This window comes from Marmota monax, unplaced genomic scaffold (assembly GCF_021218885.2).
Source record: "Marmota monax isolate L192 unplaced genomic scaffold, Marmota_monax_Labrador192_F-V1.1 WCK01_AAM20220418_F8-fsc00311, whole genome shotgun sequence".
In the NCBI taxonomy this organism is placed as follows: Eukaryota; Metazoa; Chordata; class Mammalia; order Rodentia; family Sciuridae; genus Marmota; species Marmota monax.
This window is the reverse complement of record NW_026694601.1, coordinates 681,831-703,970: the sequence shown is the minus strand read 5'-3', so window position 1 is coordinate 703,970 and position 22,140 is coordinate 681,831. Positions and strand designations below refer to the sequence as shown.

The 22,140-nt window shown below is 43.9% G+C and overlaps 1 protein-coding gene and 1 non-coding gene across 2 annotated transcripts in view; one reads left to right on the top strand and one right to left on the bottom strand.

Moving 5' to 3' along the window:
• Adora2b (adenosine A2b receptor) overlaps positions 1–21,952 on the top strand; it is a 27,830-nt gene extending 5,878 nt beyond the window's left edge. The window contains exon 2 of the mRNA XM_046422080.1: positions 20,550–21,952. Within this exon, the coding sequence (XP_046278036.1) occupies positions 20,550–21,210 (661 nt within the window). The 3' untranslated portion in view covers positions 21,211–21,952. The remainder of the gene's footprint in view (positions 1–20,549) is intronic.
• On the bottom strand, positions 3,090–3,162 carry Trnaa-cgc (transfer RNA alanine (anticodon CGC)). The gene has a single exon. It is a non-coding gene; the product is annotated as a tRNA-Ala (tRNA).
• Positions 21,953–22,140: the final 188 nt, after the last annotated feature.

Sequence of the window (22,140 nt, the reverse complement as noted above, 5' to 3'; positions counted from 1 at the left end):
AGAGCTCTACCACTGAGCCACAACCCCAGCCCCTTGTATGGCTCTTGATAGGAGGGGCTTATGCATATTAACCTCTGAATGCAGTTGCATCTTACAAGATAGACATGCAGAGGAGGCCATGTGAAGATAGAGGGAGAGATTGCAGTCATGTGACCACAGCAAAGGAACTTAGGGGCAGCTATCAGAAGCCGCTAAAGGCATAGGACAGATCCTCCCCTAGAAGCTTTGGAGAGAGTGTGGCCTCCCAGCACCCTGACTTCTGGCCTCCAGAACTGGTAGAGAATCAATTTCCGTTGTTTTAAGCCACCAAGTTTGTGGTACTTTGTTAGACGAGCCCCAGGAAACTACCCATCAGCAGAATGTTTAAGTCACTCTCCCTGACCACACACTCTCTTCTTGGCGCGTTGCTCTGCTTCCCTCTGTAGCAAATCTCTCCAACAAGTCATTCCTTCTCCTCCACTTGGTATTGCTGATTGCTCCTGTGAGGTCACCCATGTATCATCCCCCTTTGGACCAAATCTTGGGGTTACCTCCTGGACCTCATTGCATGTGCCCTCCTGACAGTTCTTGCCAGACCCTCTCCCCAGCTCCTGCTGGGTCCCAGGGAAGCCCCCACCTCCTCTCCTCCTGCACCTGTGACTTTCTCCACCAGACTGCTGGCGAGGATGATTTCAGACATAAGTCAGATCATGTCATTTCCCCCCTTAGCCTGGCTTCTGTCACTCCATCCTGTACCCTTTGTTCTCTCCCCAACACCAGCTTTGCTCTCTTTCCTTCCTACCTAATGTGGAGAGGTTTCTTTCTCTCAACTGCTCACTTTATTTACCCATGATTAGTTTTCCTGATAAACTATGTCTTCACTTAGTTGTGGTCTCTGTCCACAGTGTGTGAGCTCTATGGGGCAGGGGCTTCATCTCATCTTCTAGGACCCAGCACTCTACCATTCCTGGCACAGGGTACAGACCCACACTGTGGATGAATTCACACACAAGTGACTGGGTGAAAGCTTGTGTCAGGGTATGTCATATCCAGGGGAACAGCTGGGACAGGTGTGGGGAGACAGTCCTTAAAAGGATATGAGAGCCGGCACTGTGGCGCATGCCTATAATCCTAGCAATTCAGGAGGCCGAGACAGGAGGATTGCGGGTTCAAAGCCAGCCTCAGCAATCACGAGGTACTAGGCAACTCAAGTGAGATCCTGTTTCTAAATACAATACAACATAGGGCTGGGGATGTGGCTCAGTGGTCGGGTGCCCCTGAGTTCAATCCCTGGCACCCCCCACCCCCAAAATAAAAAGGATATGAGAAGGGCTGGGGCTATAGCTCAGTGGTAGAGCATTTGCTTAGCATGTGTGGTGCGCTGAGTTCAGTCCTCAACACCACATTAAAAAAAATGAATAAAATAAAGGTGTTGTGTCTCTCTACAACTAATATATATATATATGGATATGAGAAAGGAGGGTCTAAGATGGTCAGAGCTCTCTGGTGAGATGATGTCAGAAGAAAAGCTGGTCCAATGTTTTTTGTTTTTTGGTTTTTTTTAAATGGGGTCTTGCTGTGTTGCCCAGGCTGGTGTCAAACACATAAACCTCAGCTGCCTAAGTAGCTGGGATGTGTGCCATTGAGTCTGGTTGATCCAATAAGTTTTAATGAAGAAATAAAAGGAAATCATCTTTTTAGAGGATCCCTTACACTCCAAGTACAGGGTGGCATGGGGCTCAGGGATGCTCTGGGACAGGAGGCAAGCCAGCAGGTGCTATAGTCCAGAGGGCTGGGCTGGGGGCAGATGGCTGTGAACCCTCGGGCATAGCCCACAGGTCCTGGCTCCTCTTGCAATGCAGGCAGTGCAGGTTTCACCAGGGTCTGGGTGTTGCTTTGCTATGAGTGGTCCCCCATTGTTATCACAATCCTCTCAACTCTGCCTCCCAGCTTGAAACAACAACCTTAAAAACAGCAATGGTTGTCGCAGTTGGCTCTTGTCTGAGGCCATGTTTATTGCTGAGGGGACCTGCAGCCTGGCTGGGGTGGCGGGAAAGTCTGCCTCTGTTGGTTCCCTGCTGGACATACACATTCCTGGACAGAGGCCCAGGTCTGGCTCAGGTCTTGGAACCAGGCTGGAATCAGGGTGTGGAGGGCACCTGAAAGAAAGTGTGTTGGCTAGGGGTAGAGCCAGGCCTGACCTAGCTGGACGGCCAGGAGGAGCACATGGGAACTGCAGGGCATGGGGAGATGCAGGGGGAGTTGTCAAGCACTTGGGCTGTGACAGGATCCCTCAAGGAACAGGAGGAGGGGTCCTCCTGGCCACCATGGCTCTGCCCTGGGAACAGGGCCTACAACTGCCCCAGAGTGTCACAGGGACAGCACCTGACTTTGTGCCTCCAATGAACATCTCTCTCGGATTCTGAATAGTGGGGTGCTGTCTGATTATGTGGACAAAGAGCTTGTGTGAAGGAACAAAAGGAAGCAACATTTCTCCAAGACGTACAATCTGACCATGTGCCGGGGGTCTTACCTTATGAGTCACTGGCAGGGCTTCATATATATATATATATATTTAAGTTGTAGATAGACACAATACCTTTATTTTATGTATTTTTATGTGGTGCTGAGGATCAAACCCAGGGCCTCCCAAGTGCTACCACGCAGCCACAACCCCAGCTCTCCTTGCTTTTGTTTTCTGTTCTTTGAATTAGAAATCAGCCAGTGAGCTCACAGGTAAACATTCAGAAGCAGGAAGGCTACAAAATGGAAAAGTTCCTCCATCCCTGACATCCCTGGTCATTTCTTCCAGGGTTGCTTCTTCACTGACACCTGGTTTTGTGCTGCCATGTGACATGGGGACTATGGCTCACACTCAGGCAAGCCTTCTCCCCTACATAATTCCTTCTAATTTTGTGCTATATTTTGACTTTTCCCCTGTAGACATTTCAGTCTGTCCTAATTCTATCAATTGTAAATTACATCTAATGATCAATGATGCCACCACCATTCCTTCTACATCTCATCTCCTGATTTATAGACAGTGGATAGTAATGTAATAGTTATTTGATTACATTGTCTGCCTAAGAGAGGGTTTACTTTCTTTCTTTGGGGGGTGCTGGGGATTGAACCCAGGGCCTTGTGCATGCGAGGCAAGCACTCTACCAACTGAGCTATATCCCCAGCCCCAAGAGAGGGTTTACCTTTCAATTTCTTTACTTTGGAAAGAAATTGAAACCATGCACACAGGGAAACTGTGGAAAGTTGTCACCCATCTCTGATCTCTGGCTCCCCAGTGGCAACCGCTATTTCTTACGGTGACTTCTCCGCAAAATTGTGTATTGAACATGTTCATGTTTTGCTGTTGCTTTTGTGTTGTCAAGGTTTGTACCATTTACATTTATTCTGTAATAAAATTTCCTGAACTTTATATGGAGCATCTGAAGATTGGGAATTGATAACTAGCGTGTACACTTGCATATCTCTTATTCACCCCAGAACAGTAGGATTGAGTAGGAAATGCCGTCTTGCCACTACGCCTGTGCTTTTCAAGGAGACAGTTCTACTGTCCAGATCACATGGGTTCTATTTTTAGATGTTATCCATTGCTTAAAATTATGCCACATTTTAGTCTGCTTCAAATTTAGATCATGAGTTTCCCATCTGGAATAAAGAAAGTCAAAGGAGGAAACATGCCTTCCCATACCAGTTTCTTGGTTGTTGACTGGAGAAGGGTCAAAAGCTTTTCCCTCAGAAGGCTGAAGGCGGTGTGGCTCAGGAATCTGATGCTGTATGATTCTATTTGTAACTTGGGTTTCCTATCTGTAAGCTTCTGGGATCATTTGCATCTGCTTAGTGTTCTTGAGTTTCATGAGGTTGGGTTTAAATATTGCCTTTGGGTTTTCTCCTCCATTGGGGATGGTACTATTAGTGAATTTTTTTTTTTAATATTTATTTCCTTTAGTTTTCGGTGGACACAACATCTTTGTTTGTATGTGGTGCTGAGGATCGAACCCGGGCTGCACGCATGCCAGACGAGAGCGCTACCGCTTGAGCCACATCCCCAGCCCTTTTTTAAATTTTATTTTATTTTTTACTTTTTTTACTATTAGTGAACTTTTCAATCTGAAGACTCAGGTCTGTCATCAGCTTTGAGCTTTTAAAGGAATATTTACTTTTTGCCATTTTTTTCTACCTATTTTTTTTTTTAAATGGGGATTGAACCCAGGGCCTTGTACATGTGAGGCAAGCATTCTACCAACTGAGCTATATCCCCAGCCCTCTTTTTGGGATTCCTAACAGAAAGATGGATACCTCTTCTCCTTGGTTGGACTTTGTTTCTTTTTCTTTCTTTCTTTCTTTTTTAAATATTTTTTTAGTTGTTGATGATCTTTATTTTATTTATTTATATGTGGGTGCTGAGAATCAAACCCAGTGCCTCACACATGCCAGGCGAGTGCTCCACAACTGAGCCATAGCCCAGGTGATCCTCTTACCTTATGTTTCTAGAAAGTCATCAAAGTTTCTGGTTTGCTGATCACCCTCCCCTTCTATTTTTAGGATGATTATGAATTTCTTTTTGTATGCCTTCAATGTCATCTAAATGTGCATTTATGAGGAGTGATAATTATCTGGGAATGTAGAATTATAATCAGGCGTTTGGCATGATCAGGTTGCATTCTACTATAGTTACTCTGGTGGACAGTTAAGAGGGTGGGTTGGAGGGGACAAGATTATAAGGGAGGTGGGATTGGGGCAATATAGCTCAGTGGTAGAGTGCTTGCCTAGCACATGTGAAGCCCTGGGTTCGATCCTTAGTACCACATACAAATGAATAAATAGAATAAAGATATTAAAAAAATTCCTTCCTTTAAAAAAAAAAAGATTATAAAGGAAGCCAATTGTCTTCTAGGTAAGAAGGAAGGTAGATGTTTGATGTCAGGCAAGGGGACTGGCTGAATTGGGAGCAGAGAGGTCCTAGGTAAAGCCACTTAGCCAGCCAAGAAACCGGGATATGAACAAGCCCTAAAAAACGTGGGGTCAACTATAGATCATTCTGAGTGATCGTTCAGCCTGAGGGACTGGTAAGTGAATCTGAGGGTCACCACATATTGAGTGGAGTGCATCTGGCTAGAAGACAGGGATCATGGGCAGCAGGTTCAAGAGGACTTGGTGACTCCAGTGGATGTTGGACTAAGGGAGAGGGAAGAGTCTGGGGTGATTTCTGGGCAGTTGGGTGGTGCCATCCTGAAGATAGGGACTATTTGGAAAAGTGTGGCTTAGGTTGTGTTTCAGGTGCCTCTGGGTTGAGAGATATGGGAGGTGGCGAGTCTTGAGGAGTTTGGGGCTGGTCTATTCTTCCCTTGGCTCTTCCTGCTTCATGGAGTCCAATTCTGCTTATCAGCCCTTCCTGTGGGGGCTCCTGTGCCTTCCTGTCCTACTTCTCTACCTCAGCTTCTCTGGTTTATCACTTGTGGTATTCCAGTCCCTGTCTTCAAATTTCCCAAAACAGCTTTCTCTATAGGCCATCTTAATTTCCATTGCTGATTTCAACACCACTACTGAATTTTTTTTTAATGTAGGGAATTTATAAAGCTTTATCGAAAGATATTACAGAACCAGGTCCTGTTGGCCTCATTTACCTGGGATAAATTCGCATTTCTCCTTGTTCCTATCTCCACCTCTGCCCTATTCTAGGATACCAGTTTCCTTGCTACCTGGGCTGATTGTAGTCTCACTTGGCCTTCATGGAGCTACGTTCTTTCCCAAATGAAAACTTGATTGCACCTCTTTAATACTGACTGTGCTGGGATCAGGGGTGTATATCACCATGCCTGGCTCAGAAGCAGTTTTTTTTTATTTGAATATTTTCAGAAGAACCGGTGCTATAGAGGACCAACTGTACCTTCCACTTAGATTTACAAATTGTTAATATTTTGCTATATTTGCTTTCCCTTTCTCTGTCCATTCGTTTGTCTCTCTCTCACACACACAAAATTATCACACTCAGAAATTTTAACAGATACTACAATCCACAGTCAGATATCCCCTTTTATCCCAATTATATTCTTTATAGTTTTTTCTTGTCCAGGTTCCAGTGAAAGGTCATGCTTGCGTTGAATATGTTTAATTTTCTTTAATCTGCATCAGTTCCTTAGATGTTTTCATTTTGATCTTTTAAGACAATAACATTTTAGCTGAGCGGAGTGGTGGATATAGCTCTGTAATCCTAGCAACTCAGGAGATTGAGGCAGGAGGATCACAAATTCAAGGCTAACCTGGACAATTCCTCCTCTTCTTCTTCTTTATTTTTGGTTCTGGAGATTGAATCCAGTGGTACTTTACCATTAAATTACATCCCCAGACCTTTTAATTTTGATATAGTGTCTCACTAAAGTTGCTTAGGGCCCGATTAAGTTGCCGAGGCTGGCCTTGAACTTGTGATCCTTCTGTCTCAGCTTCCTGGTTTGCTGGGATTACAGGAATGCAACACTATACCTGGAGTCCGCTTTCATTCTTCTTATGTTTTTCTTGCTTTTTTATAATTTTTAAAAATATCAGTACGCACTTACGGAATTTTACTTTCATTCAATAATTATAATCCATTCCTGTTACTCAATTACATGCTCAGATTTGGCAATTGAGAACCCCCTTCAAGTTCACTTCTGCTTAAGTGCTCTCATCCATTTTTGAGCACTTCCTTATTTTCTGGCACAGAAAGATATTCCAGGCTCAAATTTGGAACTAGCTATTTTAAAGAGCCCTGGTTACTTAGAAACCAGGATTTGGGTAGGTTTCCCCATTCAGCTGGAGTATGATCTCCTTGGAATAAACAGCTAGTTTTTTGTTTTGTTTTTTAAATAATGTGCTGGAAGAACTTTTACTACAATAGAATGCTGTATGGTTAGGAGGAGGAATGACTGAATTAAGCAAATTACCATTTGGGAAACTATAACAGTAGTAGCTGATTCAGGCAAGAATCATTGATGCCAAAACTCATGGGTGAAAATTTGATGAAACTAAGATATAGTTTTAAAATGTACCACAAGATACTGCCTTTCCTAAGTACGGGGGAGGGGGGTGGGGATAGTTACAGGGACAAATCTGTCAGATACCACATTAAACAAGTCATCAAAGTTAACAACACTAGTAAGGGGTCAAACTAGCCTCCTGATGTCCTTTGACATCATGCTATATGGAACCTGATACTTTGGACAATGTCATTATCCGAAGCAGTGTGTTTTAACTGCAGCCTTAGGAGGGCACCTTTGGGGCAGAGGACAGACTGTCTGTTCTTCTCTGACCTGGTTTCATGCACTGATCCTTTGCAGGGGCTGCTCACTTCCTGTGGAGGAGATAGAAATCTGGCACCCAACAACCTTGTGCTTTCTATGAGTCCCACCAATTATTTGAGAACAACATGTGAGACACTCCAAAAAAACCAGTCCCACAGGGGAGCTCTGGAAACCCTGGTCCTGTGGGCTTCCTCATTCTCCACTGACTGCTTCAGTGGCAGCTACCTGGGGAGCTGGTGAGGAGCGCTGCCATCTCTTTATTCTGCTACTGCCTTCCTCATCCTTTGTGACAATGAACGACAAATGGCATCTCCCAGCCACCTCTGCATGCAGCGTTGGACCTCTCCTGAGGTTCAGCCAGGTCCACTGGACTCAGATATGTCTGAATTGTTAAAGTAGATGAGCCCCCTGGGAGCCAGGGGAGCTGAGGGCCCTGCCTTCCTGGGAAGATCTCAGCTGAATGGAAGCTCTGGTGACCAGCCACACCCTGTTTTTTTGTGGGTGGGCGGGCATTGTGCTGTTCTCCAACTGGCTACAGCAACGGCCATCTACAGAGACACGGCAGACCGCCCTTAATGTGACCCATAACTGGTAAAAAGGGGCCTTCTTTCTATACTTCATGTAGTAAAATAGAATAGCATTTGTTCTTTTTGTATAAGAATGGTTTTGGGGCTGGGGTTGTGGCTCAGCAATAGAGCGCTTGCCTAGCACTTGTGAGGCCATGGGTTCGATCCTTAGCACCACACAAAAATAAATAAGAAAATAAATAAATAGATACATAGATAGATAGGTAAAATGAAGGTATTGTGTTCATCTACAACTAAAAAATAAATATTAAAAAAGTAATGGTTTTTACTGGTTCCTTAAACTTCTTTTTTAAATATTTGTTTTTTAGTTTTAGGTGGACACAATATCTTTATTTTATTTTTATGGGGGACTGAGGATCAAACCCAGTGCCTCATGCATGCTAGCATGCACTCTACCCCTGAGCTACAACCCCAGCAACCCCACCCGCCTCTTTTTTTTTTTTTTTTTTTTGGAGACAGAGTCTTGCTAAGTTGCCCAGGTAAGCCTGGAATTTAGGATCCTCCAGCCTAGCCACCCAAGTAGCTGGGATTACTGGCTTGTTCTACCATGCCCAGCTGTTCCTTAAACTTTTGCTGGAATTCATTAGTGACAATATCTTCTGGGTCTTAAGTTTTTTTTTTTTTTTGTGTGTGTGTGTGTGTTTTGCGGGGTGGGGGAGTATGGGGGATTGAACTCAGGTGCACTCCACCACTGAGCCACATCCCTAACCCTGTTTTGTATTTTATTCGAGACAGGATCTCATTGAGTTGTTTAGCACCTCACAAAATTGCTGAGGCTGGCTTTAAACTTGCGATCCTCTTGCCTCAGCCTCCCTAGCCCCTGGGATTACAGGTGTGTGCCATTGCACCTGGCCCGGAACAGTTTTAATTAAGAATTCTAGTTCTTTTTTAAAAAAAATATTTGTTAATTGACCTTTACTTATTTATTTATAAGTGGTGCTGAGCCTCGAACCCAGTGCCTTACGCATACCAGGCAAGTGCGCTACCCCATAACCCCAGCCCAAGAATTCTACTTTTTTAATAGATGCAGTGCTGTTCCAATTTCCTATTTCTTTTTCTGTTTATCAGTACTTTTTTTTAAAAAAACAAACAAACATTTTTTGTAGTTGTAGATAGACAGCATGTCTTTCTTTTTTTAAAAAAATATTTAATTTTTAGTTTCTTAGGTGGACACAATGTCTTTATTTTATATTTATGTGGTGCTAAGGATTGAACCCGGTGTGCCTCACACATGCTCGGCAAGTGCTGTGCCCTTGAGCTACAGTCCCAGTCCAGTATATGAGTATTTTTAAAAAATATTTTTAGTTTTTGCAGTCCTGGAGATGGAACCCAGGGCCTTGTATATGTTAGCCTGTAATACTTTTTAAAAACCCTTTTAGTTTGGTTCCATGGGAAAAGTGAAAAAAAAAAAAAAAAACCCCTTTTAGTTTGGTTCCATGGGAAAAGTGAAAAAAGGGAAGTAGCTACTCATGACTGCTGCTTGTGGTCGGTAAGGTGGAGCGCCAACCATGTCAAGACCCCAGGACTTGCTTTAATTAGAGCTTCTAACTAAATGGATGTTTCACACACACACACACACACACACACAGAATTCTGGGGGCTGGAGTCGTGACTCAGTAGAAGAGCACTTCCCTGGTTGTGTAGCTGTGTCCATCTAAACTAAAAATAAACAAAAAAGACGAGTTATCCCTTATTAATAAAAAAGGCAGAGGCCACCTTTGTTCACTGCTCAGCACTGCGGTAGCGATCTCCTCCCAGGTAGAGACTGCTGCACAGTAGACCACATCATGCTCTGTGAAACTGGTCTGTTTCTGGCAGAGGCACGCAAGTGGATGAGAGTTTTTTAAGGATTTTAGATTTCTGGAGCCTAGCCAGTGTGCAGGAACTAAAATTACTCTTCAAAAGGGAAAACAATACGATCTGGACAATATAGACACCCTGTCAACCGTACAGTCAAAAATGTCTAGATTTGCAAAGGAACAGGAACAAACCACCTGTGTCAAAAGAAATCAGCTAAGAGGTACTGATGAGGAGACACCTCGGATGTTAGATTTCAAGTACAAAGATTATATACCAACTACTATTGTGGAGAAATTTAAGGTCTTCTTGGAAATACAGGACCTGATGTTTTTCGAGATGAGGGAAACCCTGAAAAATGACCTAAAGGAAATGCTAGTAAAACGTGAGCTATCTGAAACAAAAGATAAAGAGCACTGTGGTAGCAGGGAAGAGTGGTGGGAAGCGAAAGTTTAGCTTCACAAAAAACAGAGTTGAGGGAACAAGAAGAAAAAAATTCTAAATTTGCTGAGTGTACTGAAAACTTATCTTTTAGAAATGAGGAAATAGACGAGCCGAGTTGTAAATGGGACAAAGCCAAGATGTCCACTAGCAATCAAGGTAAGGAATTATCCCAGAATGAGCCCCAAAGTTACCAAGCCATTGGAGGGATGGCAGAAGCCTCAGATATGAACGACGACACATGTAGAAATGGCAGTCACCACATACAACTGCCCGACAAAGAGAAGCCAAAGCATAGGGAGGGTGGAGCAGTAAAAGCAATGGAAGAAGAAAACCTCCAGATCCTCAGTAACACAGAGAAGACCGTCAAAGCATCAAGAGAAGAAGGAACTCTGATGGAGGAAGGAGCCGTGCTCACCCTGGCTGCAGGCAGACCCTCTGGCATCAGCCACCTTGGAAGTCAGTAAGAAGTGGGGCGACATCTTCAGCATTTTGAGAGAAAATGACTTTGAACCTGAGTTTCAGCATGAGGTCCAATTAGCATTTAAATGTGATGATGAGATGAAGACATTTTCAGACCTGCAAAGTTTACGACAATTTACCAGCCAAAAACCTGTCATAGAAGAATTACTGAACCGTGTGCTCCGACAGAAGGAAGAACCAAATCTAGGAGGAGGATGTGGGATCCCTGCAAAAGGGGGTAACGCTCTAGTAAATTCAAAACATGAAGCTGGAGGAACAGCAAGTGATGGCTTGCATTTCTTATTCATCAAAGAGGTAAAAGTCACTAGGCCAGAAGTGAAGAACTTAAGAGACTCGGGAGGAAGAGTTTTTGGAGTGGAAGGATAAAGGAATCCCTACCTTTGAGGTGACAGGAGAAGACTCAGAGACCAACGAGGATGACATTGTTTTGGTGAGGGCAGAAGAGGAAGAAGGGGCCTGTGCCATAGAAGAGGAGGGACAAGAGGAGATGGAAGAAGAGGAGACCTCTGGGGAAGAGGAGGAGGAGTGGTGGGAGGAGGAGGAGGAGTGGTGGGAGGAGGAGGAGGAGGAGGGCGAGGATGATTCAATGTTATGTGAGAAACGGGACTCAACCTGTTGCCTTGTTCCTGCGACAAGTGTGATGGGAAAGATGGGAGCTGATGAAGAGATTATGGTCCATAAGGTACAGAATTCTGAGAATGAGGAGGAAGAGGAAGTAGGAGGGTTTTTTATGCAGGGGACTCTTCAAACACAAACATCCAAAGAGGCAGACCTAATGCAGGAAATGGAAACAAACTATAGAACATCTGTGATCGGTGTCCTCAGAGAGATGGGAGAAGAGATTGGAAAAATTAAAAAATGCCTTCCAGATATCTTGGAAACTAACAAATCAATAGATGATCTGAGGAGTAGAATAGACATCCTTGAAGAAAGACTTTGCAATCTAGATGATGAAATGGCACAATTCTCTAGGGATATCATACATGTTGTGGCCAATCAGATAATAAATTAATGCTAAGCGAGAGGGAGGATAGACTCAGAAGTGCCAACATTCGTTTGATAGGAATCCCGGAAAAAGAGTGAAGAGAATGAAGCAGAGGACATACTGCAGGAAATAACTGAAGAAAATTTTCCAGAGCTTCGGGATTCTAGTCTTGGGATAGTGAGGGCTCACCGAATCCCCAGCGTGATTGACAAAAACAGACTCACTCTGAGACACATCTTGGTGAAGTTTTTGAATTATAGTGATAAAGAGAAAATCCTAAAGGCTTCTAGAGAGAAAAAAGAAAAACACCTACAGAAAGCCTTTCGCCCTAGAATCCTGTATCCAGCCAAATTGGCATTTGATTTCCAGGGTCAAACAAAGATATTTTTTGATATGGAAGAATTTAGGAAGTTTATTTCTTTTGTACCCACTTTGAAAGAATTATTGGAGAAAACAACATAAGTGGCTGCAACTTACACTGTCCTCACCCCAACATCGATCTAGAAAATTGACGAATACAACATCATGTCTGTCCAGAAAAGTGGGAGCTAATTGGGGATGAGGAAAAAAGGAGTGGTATTACCCAGATGTTAGGAAGGTTAAAGGGCATATTTTAAAAATTTAATGATAGTCATTGTAGTTTGCCTAGGGTGAAGATTCTGTATTACTGAGCGGGGAGGAAGGAATCTGTCCATGGAACAGACGGGGAAAGTAATAGAAATGTACAGGGGTAAGGTGGCAGGGTAAAGTAGAACAGAAAAGAATGAAACTGCTGAATGTATGGGGAAGGATATTTCATAATTTTATCATGTATCAGTGAATCTGCTTTTTCCATTTGAATATACTCATTTTGCTATTAAAAGTTTTACCTTTTCCAAAAAAAAAAAAAAAAAGACAGAGGGGCTGGAGTTGTGGCTCAGTGGTAGAGCACTTGCCTTGCAAGTGTGAGGATTTGATTCTTAGCGCCACATATAAATAAAGAAATAAAATAAAGGTCCATCAACAACTAATAATAATAATAATAATAATAATGGCAGAATTCTGGTCCTTCCGTATAAACTGAGGCTTTCTATCAGCATTTACTTGTCACAGTGTTAGGTGTCTTAGACACAACGGTGAGCAAGACAGAGTATCACCAAGAAGCTTGTTCAGCTGGAAAGAGACAGAACACGAAGTTATGTGGTGGGTACATGGGATGGGGGTGCTTAGGACAATCATGGAAGACTAGGGAGCACAGTGATGTACTTCGGTCCAAACTGCTCTGCTTCCAGATACATTTTTGTATTGTGAATTAGTTCACATGTTGTAGATAAATAGGGGAAGGATGTTTGATTTGGTTCATGTATGATTTTCCCTAGGCAGAGGAGGTGGAATAGTGAGAGTAGAATTACAGTCTTTAGTAGGAAGGGAAAAAGCTGTTTGACCCCTGTGCAGCAGGTGCCCCAGCAGCTCCCAGGGACAAGGAACATGAAAACAGCTCCTTTCCTCAGATACTTATTAAAGCAAGTTATGACACCCCTCTGCCTTGCTTTAATAAGTTTCGTCAGGATCTCCATCAGATTTTTCTAGCAAATTTTTACTATGACGGCAGCCACTCGCCCAAATGACTTCCTGTCAGTGCTGTAGTTACAAAATCGGGTCCATTTGAGTGGACTGTCCTAACCCCATTTTTCCTGTAAGTCCTGCCACCTGTGTGCAGTTTTAGAGAACATGATATTTTCTAAGTATGTATGTATGGCTTTGTAGCAGAAATGTTTGTATTTACAGAGGAAGGAAGCCGCACTAGAACCCAGTGTGTGTTTACTTAGCAGTTTGCATTCATCAAGTGTTTTTTGTACCTATTCTATCTGCCCTATGGTTTGCAGCTGCAGCTGCAGCTTGCAGGTGGGTTAAGGAACCAACGTTTCAGCTCAGTGTTACTGTCCAGGGTAGCTGCTCTTGGGCCTCTGAACTAGGGGCGCCCTTGAGAGATGCGGATTGGGCTCCAGGGCTGAGAACTTGGCCTGGTTTGAGCTGTAGGCCCTGAGCCCAAGCAGGAGGACCCTGCCCCCAAAGTAGGCCAGCATTTGTTATGCAGCCCTGCGGTTCCCCTTTGTTATGTAACCTCAGCATTCACACTGTTCCCTTTTGTTGACTCCCTCCACGTGACTGTTTTTCCGATCAATCTCCTTAGCTAATGAGCCCCTTATAAGGAGATGGATGCACCGTGGAGGGGCACAGCTCTTTCCAGAGTGTGGACTTCCCTAGAACACCCCTAAATGGGGGCCCACAAAAGCTGGGCTTGTGCACGCCTTGTTTGGAATAATAAAGCTGCCTGTGTTTTCTGCTTTCACTCCTCTGTCTCCTGTCATTTGCTCTCAGGCAGCAGTTGTGCCCAGCGTCCTCTGCAGCAAAGCAGCGGCCCGGCCCAGGGCCAGGGAACAGGATATGGCCTGTGTGTTCCAGGAATGTTTTGGGGAGATAGACATATGCACAGGGAATGAAGTTGAAGCCCACAGGGACCAGGGCCGGGGAGGGAGTCAGGCATTCAGGGAGAGAAGAGAGCACAGCTAGAAGTGGGAAATGAGAGAGAGCACAGGCAGATTGCAGTCCAGGACAACCTCCCAGCATTTTGTGAATTGCGGAGGGAAATGGCTTGCTTCCTATAGCATCCCAGTCCCCTTCTTTGGACCTGGGTGTCCCATGGAGACCAACTGTTCTGCCATCATGGAGCTAGAGGAGCTCCAGTGCTAACAGTCTTTAGAGCTCAACCCTTTTTCATGTGGAGGCAGCATCCATGAAGTGTGGTCATGTTCTCCAGCAGAATAAAGAGCCTGCATCTCTGTTGGCTACCTGAGGACCACCTCCTAACAGAGTAGCAGAGGTCCCATTCCCCTGTGGCTGCCTGGAGCACGGGGGCTCTCTGGAACCTGCAGGCAGCTCTGGCAAGGGCAGATAAATCTGGGGAAGAAAATGAAGCAGCTTATACAGAGGGGTGGCCAGATAGAGAGGAAGCTGAGATTTGTGAGATGAGCACTGAAGAGCTGGGGTTCCTAAGCACAAAAATGACCACTTTGGGCAAAATTGTAATCAGATTAGATTGGGTTTGTGTCAGCAAAATTTAGTGGCACTAAATTAATTTAATCATTTAATCACTCTGAGCCTTGGTTTCTACAAAGAGCAGGGGCTCAGGCCCTGGTAGCTCTGTGTTCTCGATGGCTCTGGACAGCTGGGAAAGATGGGTCTGCAGATATTTCTCCCCAAAACTTTGTATCTGCTCGTGTGGTTCAAAGGCTGATGGCATGGAAAACTGTGCCAGTTAGGGAGAAATTAGAAAGGAGTTTGAATCGAAAATTAGGGAGAATTTAGATGGAGAAGTGGATGGTGAACCCATTTTTTTTCCTTCTTTAATATTGAAGATGAAAATGGAGATGCGGCTTGTATATTTTAGCTTTAGCTAAGTATTCCAGGTCCTGAGAAAATGTTAACGTTCAACTCCACGATGCTCTATATTACCCTGGCTAATGTGACTCAAGGTCCTACCTCTCCTTCCCAAGCCCTGTGCTCTCTGAGCATCACCAGATCCGTGAGTGTCCTCCACTTCCTCTGTGACGTTTCCACCACCATCTGTCCTCCACCAAGACCTGCTGTTGCCCCAAGAATGTGGCTTTCCTTACTGCCACTTACTCCCTGGACCTCAGGTGGGGACTTGGGCTGCAGCTCTCTTGTTTCCCTCCACTTCTCTTTCCAGAATATTTTCCCCATCCCTGCAACCCCCAGAAAAGACCCCCATTTTTGAAGTTCCTATTGTCCAAACGTACTGCCCCTCATTGCTGTCATCTGGCTTCGCGTTCTCTGTCACTCTCTATGGTGGTCACCATTTCTGGAGACTTCACCATCCACCCGGCTCAAGCATCCTGCCCCCTAGAGTTTGTTCCCTCACATCCTCAATCTTTCCCTCTTCCTCAGCTCCACTGCCATGGTCACAGCCTGAGACTTGTCAACCATAAGAGCTACACCAGCATTAGGACCACAAGGAGGCTCATTTCCCACCACCTGGGATGACAACGTGGCATCCTAGCCTCCTCCTTTCTCCCTTAGCTGACTTTCTTCATACTTCTCTGAGGTGAAAGCAGCTCTTGAAGGAGATGCTGCCCCTGTCCTGTTACCATCAAAACTCTACCCTCTCTGAATTGGCCCTGTCCTACTTCTTTCTACCACAGTTGTGACAGTGTCTCTCCACGTGTGCCCTGACCCTCCAACTTTCTCACAGTCTTAGCTTCTCTAATAATCTATCCCTTTTTCCTGCATCTTCTTACTCTACGGATCAGTTTACTGACATCCACCATTTTCTTGACCTTAATCTCCTTGCATCTCACCCCTTTTTGTGGGGGGAGGGGTGTACCGGGGATTGAACTCAAGGGCACTCAACCACTGAGCCACATCCCCAGCCCTATTTTGTATTTTATTTAGCGACAGGTTCTGAGTTTAGAGCCTTGCTTTTGCAGGGGATGGCTTTGAACTCATGACCCGCCTGCCTCAACCTCCCAAACCACTGAGATTATAGGCATGTGCCACCATGCCTGGCTTTTTCTCATTTATCTATTTATTTTGTGGTGCTGGGGATTGAACCCAGGGCCTTGCACATGCAAGGCAGGTACTCTACCAACTGAGCTATGTCCCCAGCCCTTACCCTCTTCTTAATCTTTTTCTGGTTCAGTAATATAAACTCTTAGGAATCATCCTTGATTCTTTATCTTCCAGCATGTAATCCATTTTCAAGACCTGTTGGTTCTATCTCCAAAATGAATATCCACTTATATTATCTTGCTTATTATCACTCTGGTTTAAGTCAACATCTTCTCTAGAATCAACTACTGAAATAGTCCCCTAATGATTTCTGTTTCTCTTCTTGCTTCCCTAAAATCCAAACTCCATCCTGTGACCAGATGAGCTTGATACAGTATAGGCTGGTGCCATTCCTTTGCTTAAAGCCTGCAGTGGCTCCCTGTGGCCTATGAACTGGTCCCTGTCCCATCTTAGGCTCATTCACATTTTCTTTTTGCTTCTTGAGGGAACTTAAGCCTCTTCCCCCAGCCCTATTTTGTGTTTTATTTAGAGACAGGGTCTCACTGAGTTGCTTAACGCCTTGCTTTTGCTGAGGCTGGCTTTGAACTCAAGGTCCTCCTGCCTCAGCCTCACGCTTGGCCTTGGGGGAACATTCTTGTCTGAAAGCCTTAGTATGTGCTATCCTGCCTGGAATTTTCTACTTTTCAGAATTTTCAGTCCTTGTCATCTATTTGCTTTTGGATTTAACAGCAGCCTTTCCAGGCAACCTATATAATAAGGTCTCCTTGCTTCTTTTCTATCATTGCATCCTATTCATTTGGGTGTGGCCAAACCCATCTCAATTCATGACTGACATATTTGTATGCTTACTTTTTTACTTCCTGTTTCTTTCATGAGTCTGTGTTTCAGGAGGTCAGAGATTAGGTTTCCAGTGCCTCGAAAGTTGTTTGGTAGCAAGGAGGAATTCTATGAGTAAAATAATGAACCATCAGGGAAGAGAGGTAGCCATGGGGTTTCATTGAGAAAGCTGTGGCTAACTCTTCACCTGATGGAATCTTTTCTTTCCTTATCCAAGACAATTTGGCATAAAAATAGTTCTTCACATGTGCAGGATCCAACAGTTTTGAGTTCAGATGTGGGTGAATTCCTGTTGGATTTTATTGGGAAGCTACGCCATGAGCACTCTTTGTATTGGCTACCTTGTATCTAATATAACTTGAATATAAAAATAAGAGGCAGCATGATGTAGTGTCAAGAACACAGGCCTGGGAGTATGGGCTTAGCTTCTGGTCTTTGTTTCATACTGGCTTAATATATTCAAAGACTTTGTATGTGAAATAAAAAAGGTTGGACTAGGGCTGGGGTTGTGGCTCAGCGGTAGAGCACTTGCCTAGCACCTGGGAGGCATTGAGTTCGATCCTCAGCACCAAAGAAAAATAAATAAATAAAGGTATTGTGTCCATCTACACCTAAAAAAAAAAAGGTTGGACTAGAAAAGATTTAAAAAAAAAAAAGTCTCTCCAGTTAGTATGCTTTGGGCTGCAGATAACTGAATACCTAACAGTGGTACAAGCAATCAAGATATTATCTCTTAAAACAAGAATGTGGGGCTGAGGTTGTGGCTCAGCAGTAGAGCGCTCGCCTAGCACATGTGAGGCCCTGGGTTCGATCCTCAGCACCATATAGTGAGTCCAACTACAACTAAAAAAAATATTAAAAAAAAAAACAAGAATGTGGATCTATGACGTTTCTGGGGTTGGTCTAGTTATTCAAAGATGCCCTCAAGGAGCTGGGTTCTTTCCTTCCTTCTTCTTTGTCTTCAGGCTTGTGACTCATGATCACAAGGTGGATGCTGTAGCTCTGGGCATCATACACCCTACAAGGATATCAGAAGCAGAAAGAGAGAGGCATGCAGGTAGAGCTTCTTTTATGTGTCTTTCTCCTTTTATTAGGAAATAAAAGCTTTCCTGGAGGTCCCCTAGCAGACTTTTATGTCTCATTGGTCCAAACTGTCTCACTGTCCACCCTAGACTAATCACCAATAAGAGAATGGAAGTGCCATAATTTGTATATCCCAAATAGAATCCATCTGCCAGGGTTGACCTGTAATCAGCTGTGCTCAACTCATTATAGCTGAGTCTTGCAAAGGGCAGGGCTGGGGAGTAGGCTGCCTCATGGTCCTGGATCCTGTGATTCTAAGTGCTTGGCCTTTAAGTTTCTCTGTTATCCTACAGGGACTAGTTGTGTTATTCACATCTTTGGTGAGGCAATGGCAAGGAATAAGATTTTTAATTTTATCTAATTTTTTTTTTTTTAGTTGTCATTGGACATAATGCCTTTATTTATTTATTTTTATGTGGTGCTGAGGATCGAACCTGGGTCCTGCCCGCGCTAGGTGAGTGCTCTACTGCTGAGCCACAATCCCAGTCCCCAGGAATAAGATTTTTTTAAAGGAAGGCTTTACATTCCTGAATAATGAAAGAAGCAGAAAGGCTTGGAAATAGATTTACTGGCCAAGAAAAATTCAGTGAGCAACTGAGCCCGGCAGGTCATTTATAGTATAGGCCCACAAATGAGGGCCTTTACTATAAATAGAGATTAGTAACTGGGGAGGCCGAGGCAACAGGATCACAAGTTCGAGGCCAGCCTCAGCAACTTAGTGAGACCCTGTCTCAAAATAGAAAGGGCTGGGGATGTGGCTCAGGTTCGATTCCTAGTAATACACACACACACACACACACACACACACAGTATGAGGCCAAGACCCCAGTAAGAAGTATTACTAGTAAGCAGAATCTTTCAGACAACGAATGAATATAAAATGACCATTTTATTAAGGAACTCCTGTGTATCAGGCACTGTGTTAGGTCTGGGAATCCCAGTACAAAGGGACATGGTCCCAGTCCTTAGGAGACTGACATTCTGATTGAGGCAAAATATATGTAACAGATAAGGAGGCTCTATTATAAGTGTGTGTCTGGGACCAGAGTCAAGTAGCCACCTTTTACCAAAGAAGTGATTAGGAAAAGAAGTGATCACTGAAAGACGAATAGCTCTTTTGGCTGTTGTTGAGGACAGCACGATTCAGAAAGGAACCATCAGTCAGGGAAGGCAGGCACTGTAGAGGTGGTCCGAAGGCCTGGAGGGCTCTGCAGGCCTTGCTGAGAGAGCTTTGCCCTGCAGGCAAAGTAAGTTGGATATTTCTCATAGACAAGTCTTAAGATACCATGAATCAAGTTAGTTTCCAGTTTCCTCCCTCCCAAGAGGTTACAGAAAAATTTATTTCATTTAGTTAATGCATTATATTGAGTACAATTTATACATTACATAGGTATTATGGGCCAGTTACTAGTATTTCCAAATTTTTATCAAATCCACTGCTAGCAGTGCTCTACAGAGAGGATATTGCTGGAACGTTTCTTTGCCAGCAATTTGTAGAGATACTCGGAAATGATCCTGCCCATCGTCTGAAGCAAATAACCTGTATTATTTGTAGGAGAAAGATTATTGCTTAGAGCCACAAGCAGTGTCACCTGGTACCAGGGGCTCCAGTGTTCATTTCTTTTTTTTTAATTTATTTTTTAGTTATCAGCGGACACAACATCTTTGTTTTGTATGTGGTGCTGAGGATCAAACCTGGGCTGCACACATGCCAGGCGAGCGCGCTACCGCATGAGCCACATCCCCAGCCCCTCCAGTGTTCATTTCCTTATGCCTGTGTTTAAGTGTCACCTCATCAATGAAGCCTCCTTTGACCAATCTCTTGAAAACTTCTGTCCCTGCCAGTCCTAACTTTCCTCTTTGTGCTTCTTCATTTTTTATACCACATGCATCTCCATACTATTTGTTCATTATTTCCCCTGCTAGAATGTAGGTCTCTTCACCTTTAGCAGAGATGGGATTTGTGTGTTCTTTTCATTGGTGTTATCTCAACTACCTAGAGCAGCACCTTACAGAAGACTTAGACTAAAGATTGGTACTGAAGTCATTACAGTTACCCCTTAAAGGTATCTATACCTTTTTTTTTTAAAGAGAGAGGGAGAGGGAGAATTTTAATATTTATTTTTTAGTATTTGGCGGACACAACATCTTTGTTTGTATGTGGTGCTGAGGATCGAACCCAGGCCGCACACATGCCAGGCGAGCGCGCTACCGCTTGAGCCACATCCCCAGCCCCTATCTATGCCTCTTGTCATGGTCCTTTGTCACTTAATAGAAATGAGTTACTAGTTCAAGAATGAAAATCTTACTAACAAGCTCTACTTATACTTGCTTATCTCTCTAGTATTGTGAGTACTGGCCATGGTGCTCTGGTGGGTGAACCTGACAGGCTTTTAGGGCGGAAGGGCCATGGAATAAAAGCAGAGGTAGGCTCTCGGGCTTTGGTTGCAGAGTACTGTAAATTGACCATAACAGATGATGTTTTTTGAACAGGTATAAGAGTTTGGTCACTGGGACCCGAGCAAGAGGAGTCATCGCAGTGCTCTGGGTCCTTGCCTTTGGCATTGGATTGACTCCATTCCTGGGGTGGAACAGTAAAGACAGTGCCACCAACTGCACGGAGTCCTGGGATGGAACCATGAATGAGAGCTGCTGCCTTGTGAAGTGTCTCTTTGAGAATGTGGTCCCCATGAGCTACATGGTGTACTTCAACTTCTTTGGATGTGTCCTGCCCCCACTGCTCATCATGCTGGTGATCTACATCAAGATCTTCATGGTGGCCTGCAGGCAGCTGCAGCACATGGAGCCGATGGACCACTCCAGGACTACCCTCCAGCGGGAGATCCATGCCGCCAAGTCCCTGGCTATGATTGTGGGGATCTTTGCTCTGTGTTGGCTACCAGTACATGTCATCAACTGTTTCACTCTTTTTCAGCCAGCCCAGGCTAAGGACAAGCCCAAGTGGGCAATGAACATGGCCATTCTCCTGTCACATGCCAATTCAGTGGTCAATCCCATGGTCTATGCCTATCGGAACCGAGACTTCCGCTATACTTTTCACAAAATCATCTCCAGGTATGTTCTCTGCCAGGCGGATGGCAAGAGTGGGAATGGGCAGGCTGGGCCCCAACCTGCACTCAGTGTGGGCCTATGACCCAGGCTCTGGCCTCTTGGAGGCCAAAGCCTCCAAAGGATAGGATACGATGGACTGATCCTGTGAAAGACAGCTACACCTCACAAGCATCTGGGCTCTCTTCTGAACACTTGTCTGGAGTTACCACATATCTAGCTAATATGTACATGCTGTTAGTAGACTCTAAGTGTCAACAAATGTATTTATGATTTTTCAGCTGCTCTTATTGTGTGGATGATGCTGATGGCTTGAATGGATTCTAAAAGACTTTTATTTTTGAGTCTGCCTGATTCATGGAAGAAAATGACTGAAATCTTTTACTGTGAATACTGTGAACTATTTTAATGCAAATATTTTTTAACTTAAAGGCAATGGAAGAATAAAAAGTTGGTTGTTCTAATGTAAACTTGTTCCCAGAAAGGCTACCAAGAATACTAAAAATGTAATTCTTTAATCAAGAAACTGCTGTATTAATCTGGGGATGATAGTCTCCTAAATTCTTAAGCAGAATTATCATCAAGTAACAATTTTAGGTTCCATTCTACTCCATATACAACTGTACTCTAGAGGAAGAAACTGGACAAACAGGGTTCCCTCCTCTACTGGATTCCCCCTTTTAGAGCTAGGTACTGAATTTTATTTCTCTCCTAAGTTCAAGTTTGGCAAAACTGCTGGAACTCAAAAGAGTGTGAGAATTTTCCTAAGCAAAATCATGTATTTGTGTATGTATATTCAGTGAAATAAACTTTTATTTAAAAAATTAGTTTAGAATGCTGCATTACCTTGCTCACAGGTACAGCCATTGTCTACGATCTGAAGGCTGCTTTGTAAGGACAGGCTAATACTCTTTGTATGTTTCTGAAGTAGCAAGTCTTGGTAGATTTTTTATTTTTCTACACTGCAACATAATGAGACTCTGTCAACCACAACAGCACTGCAACTAGTATGGCC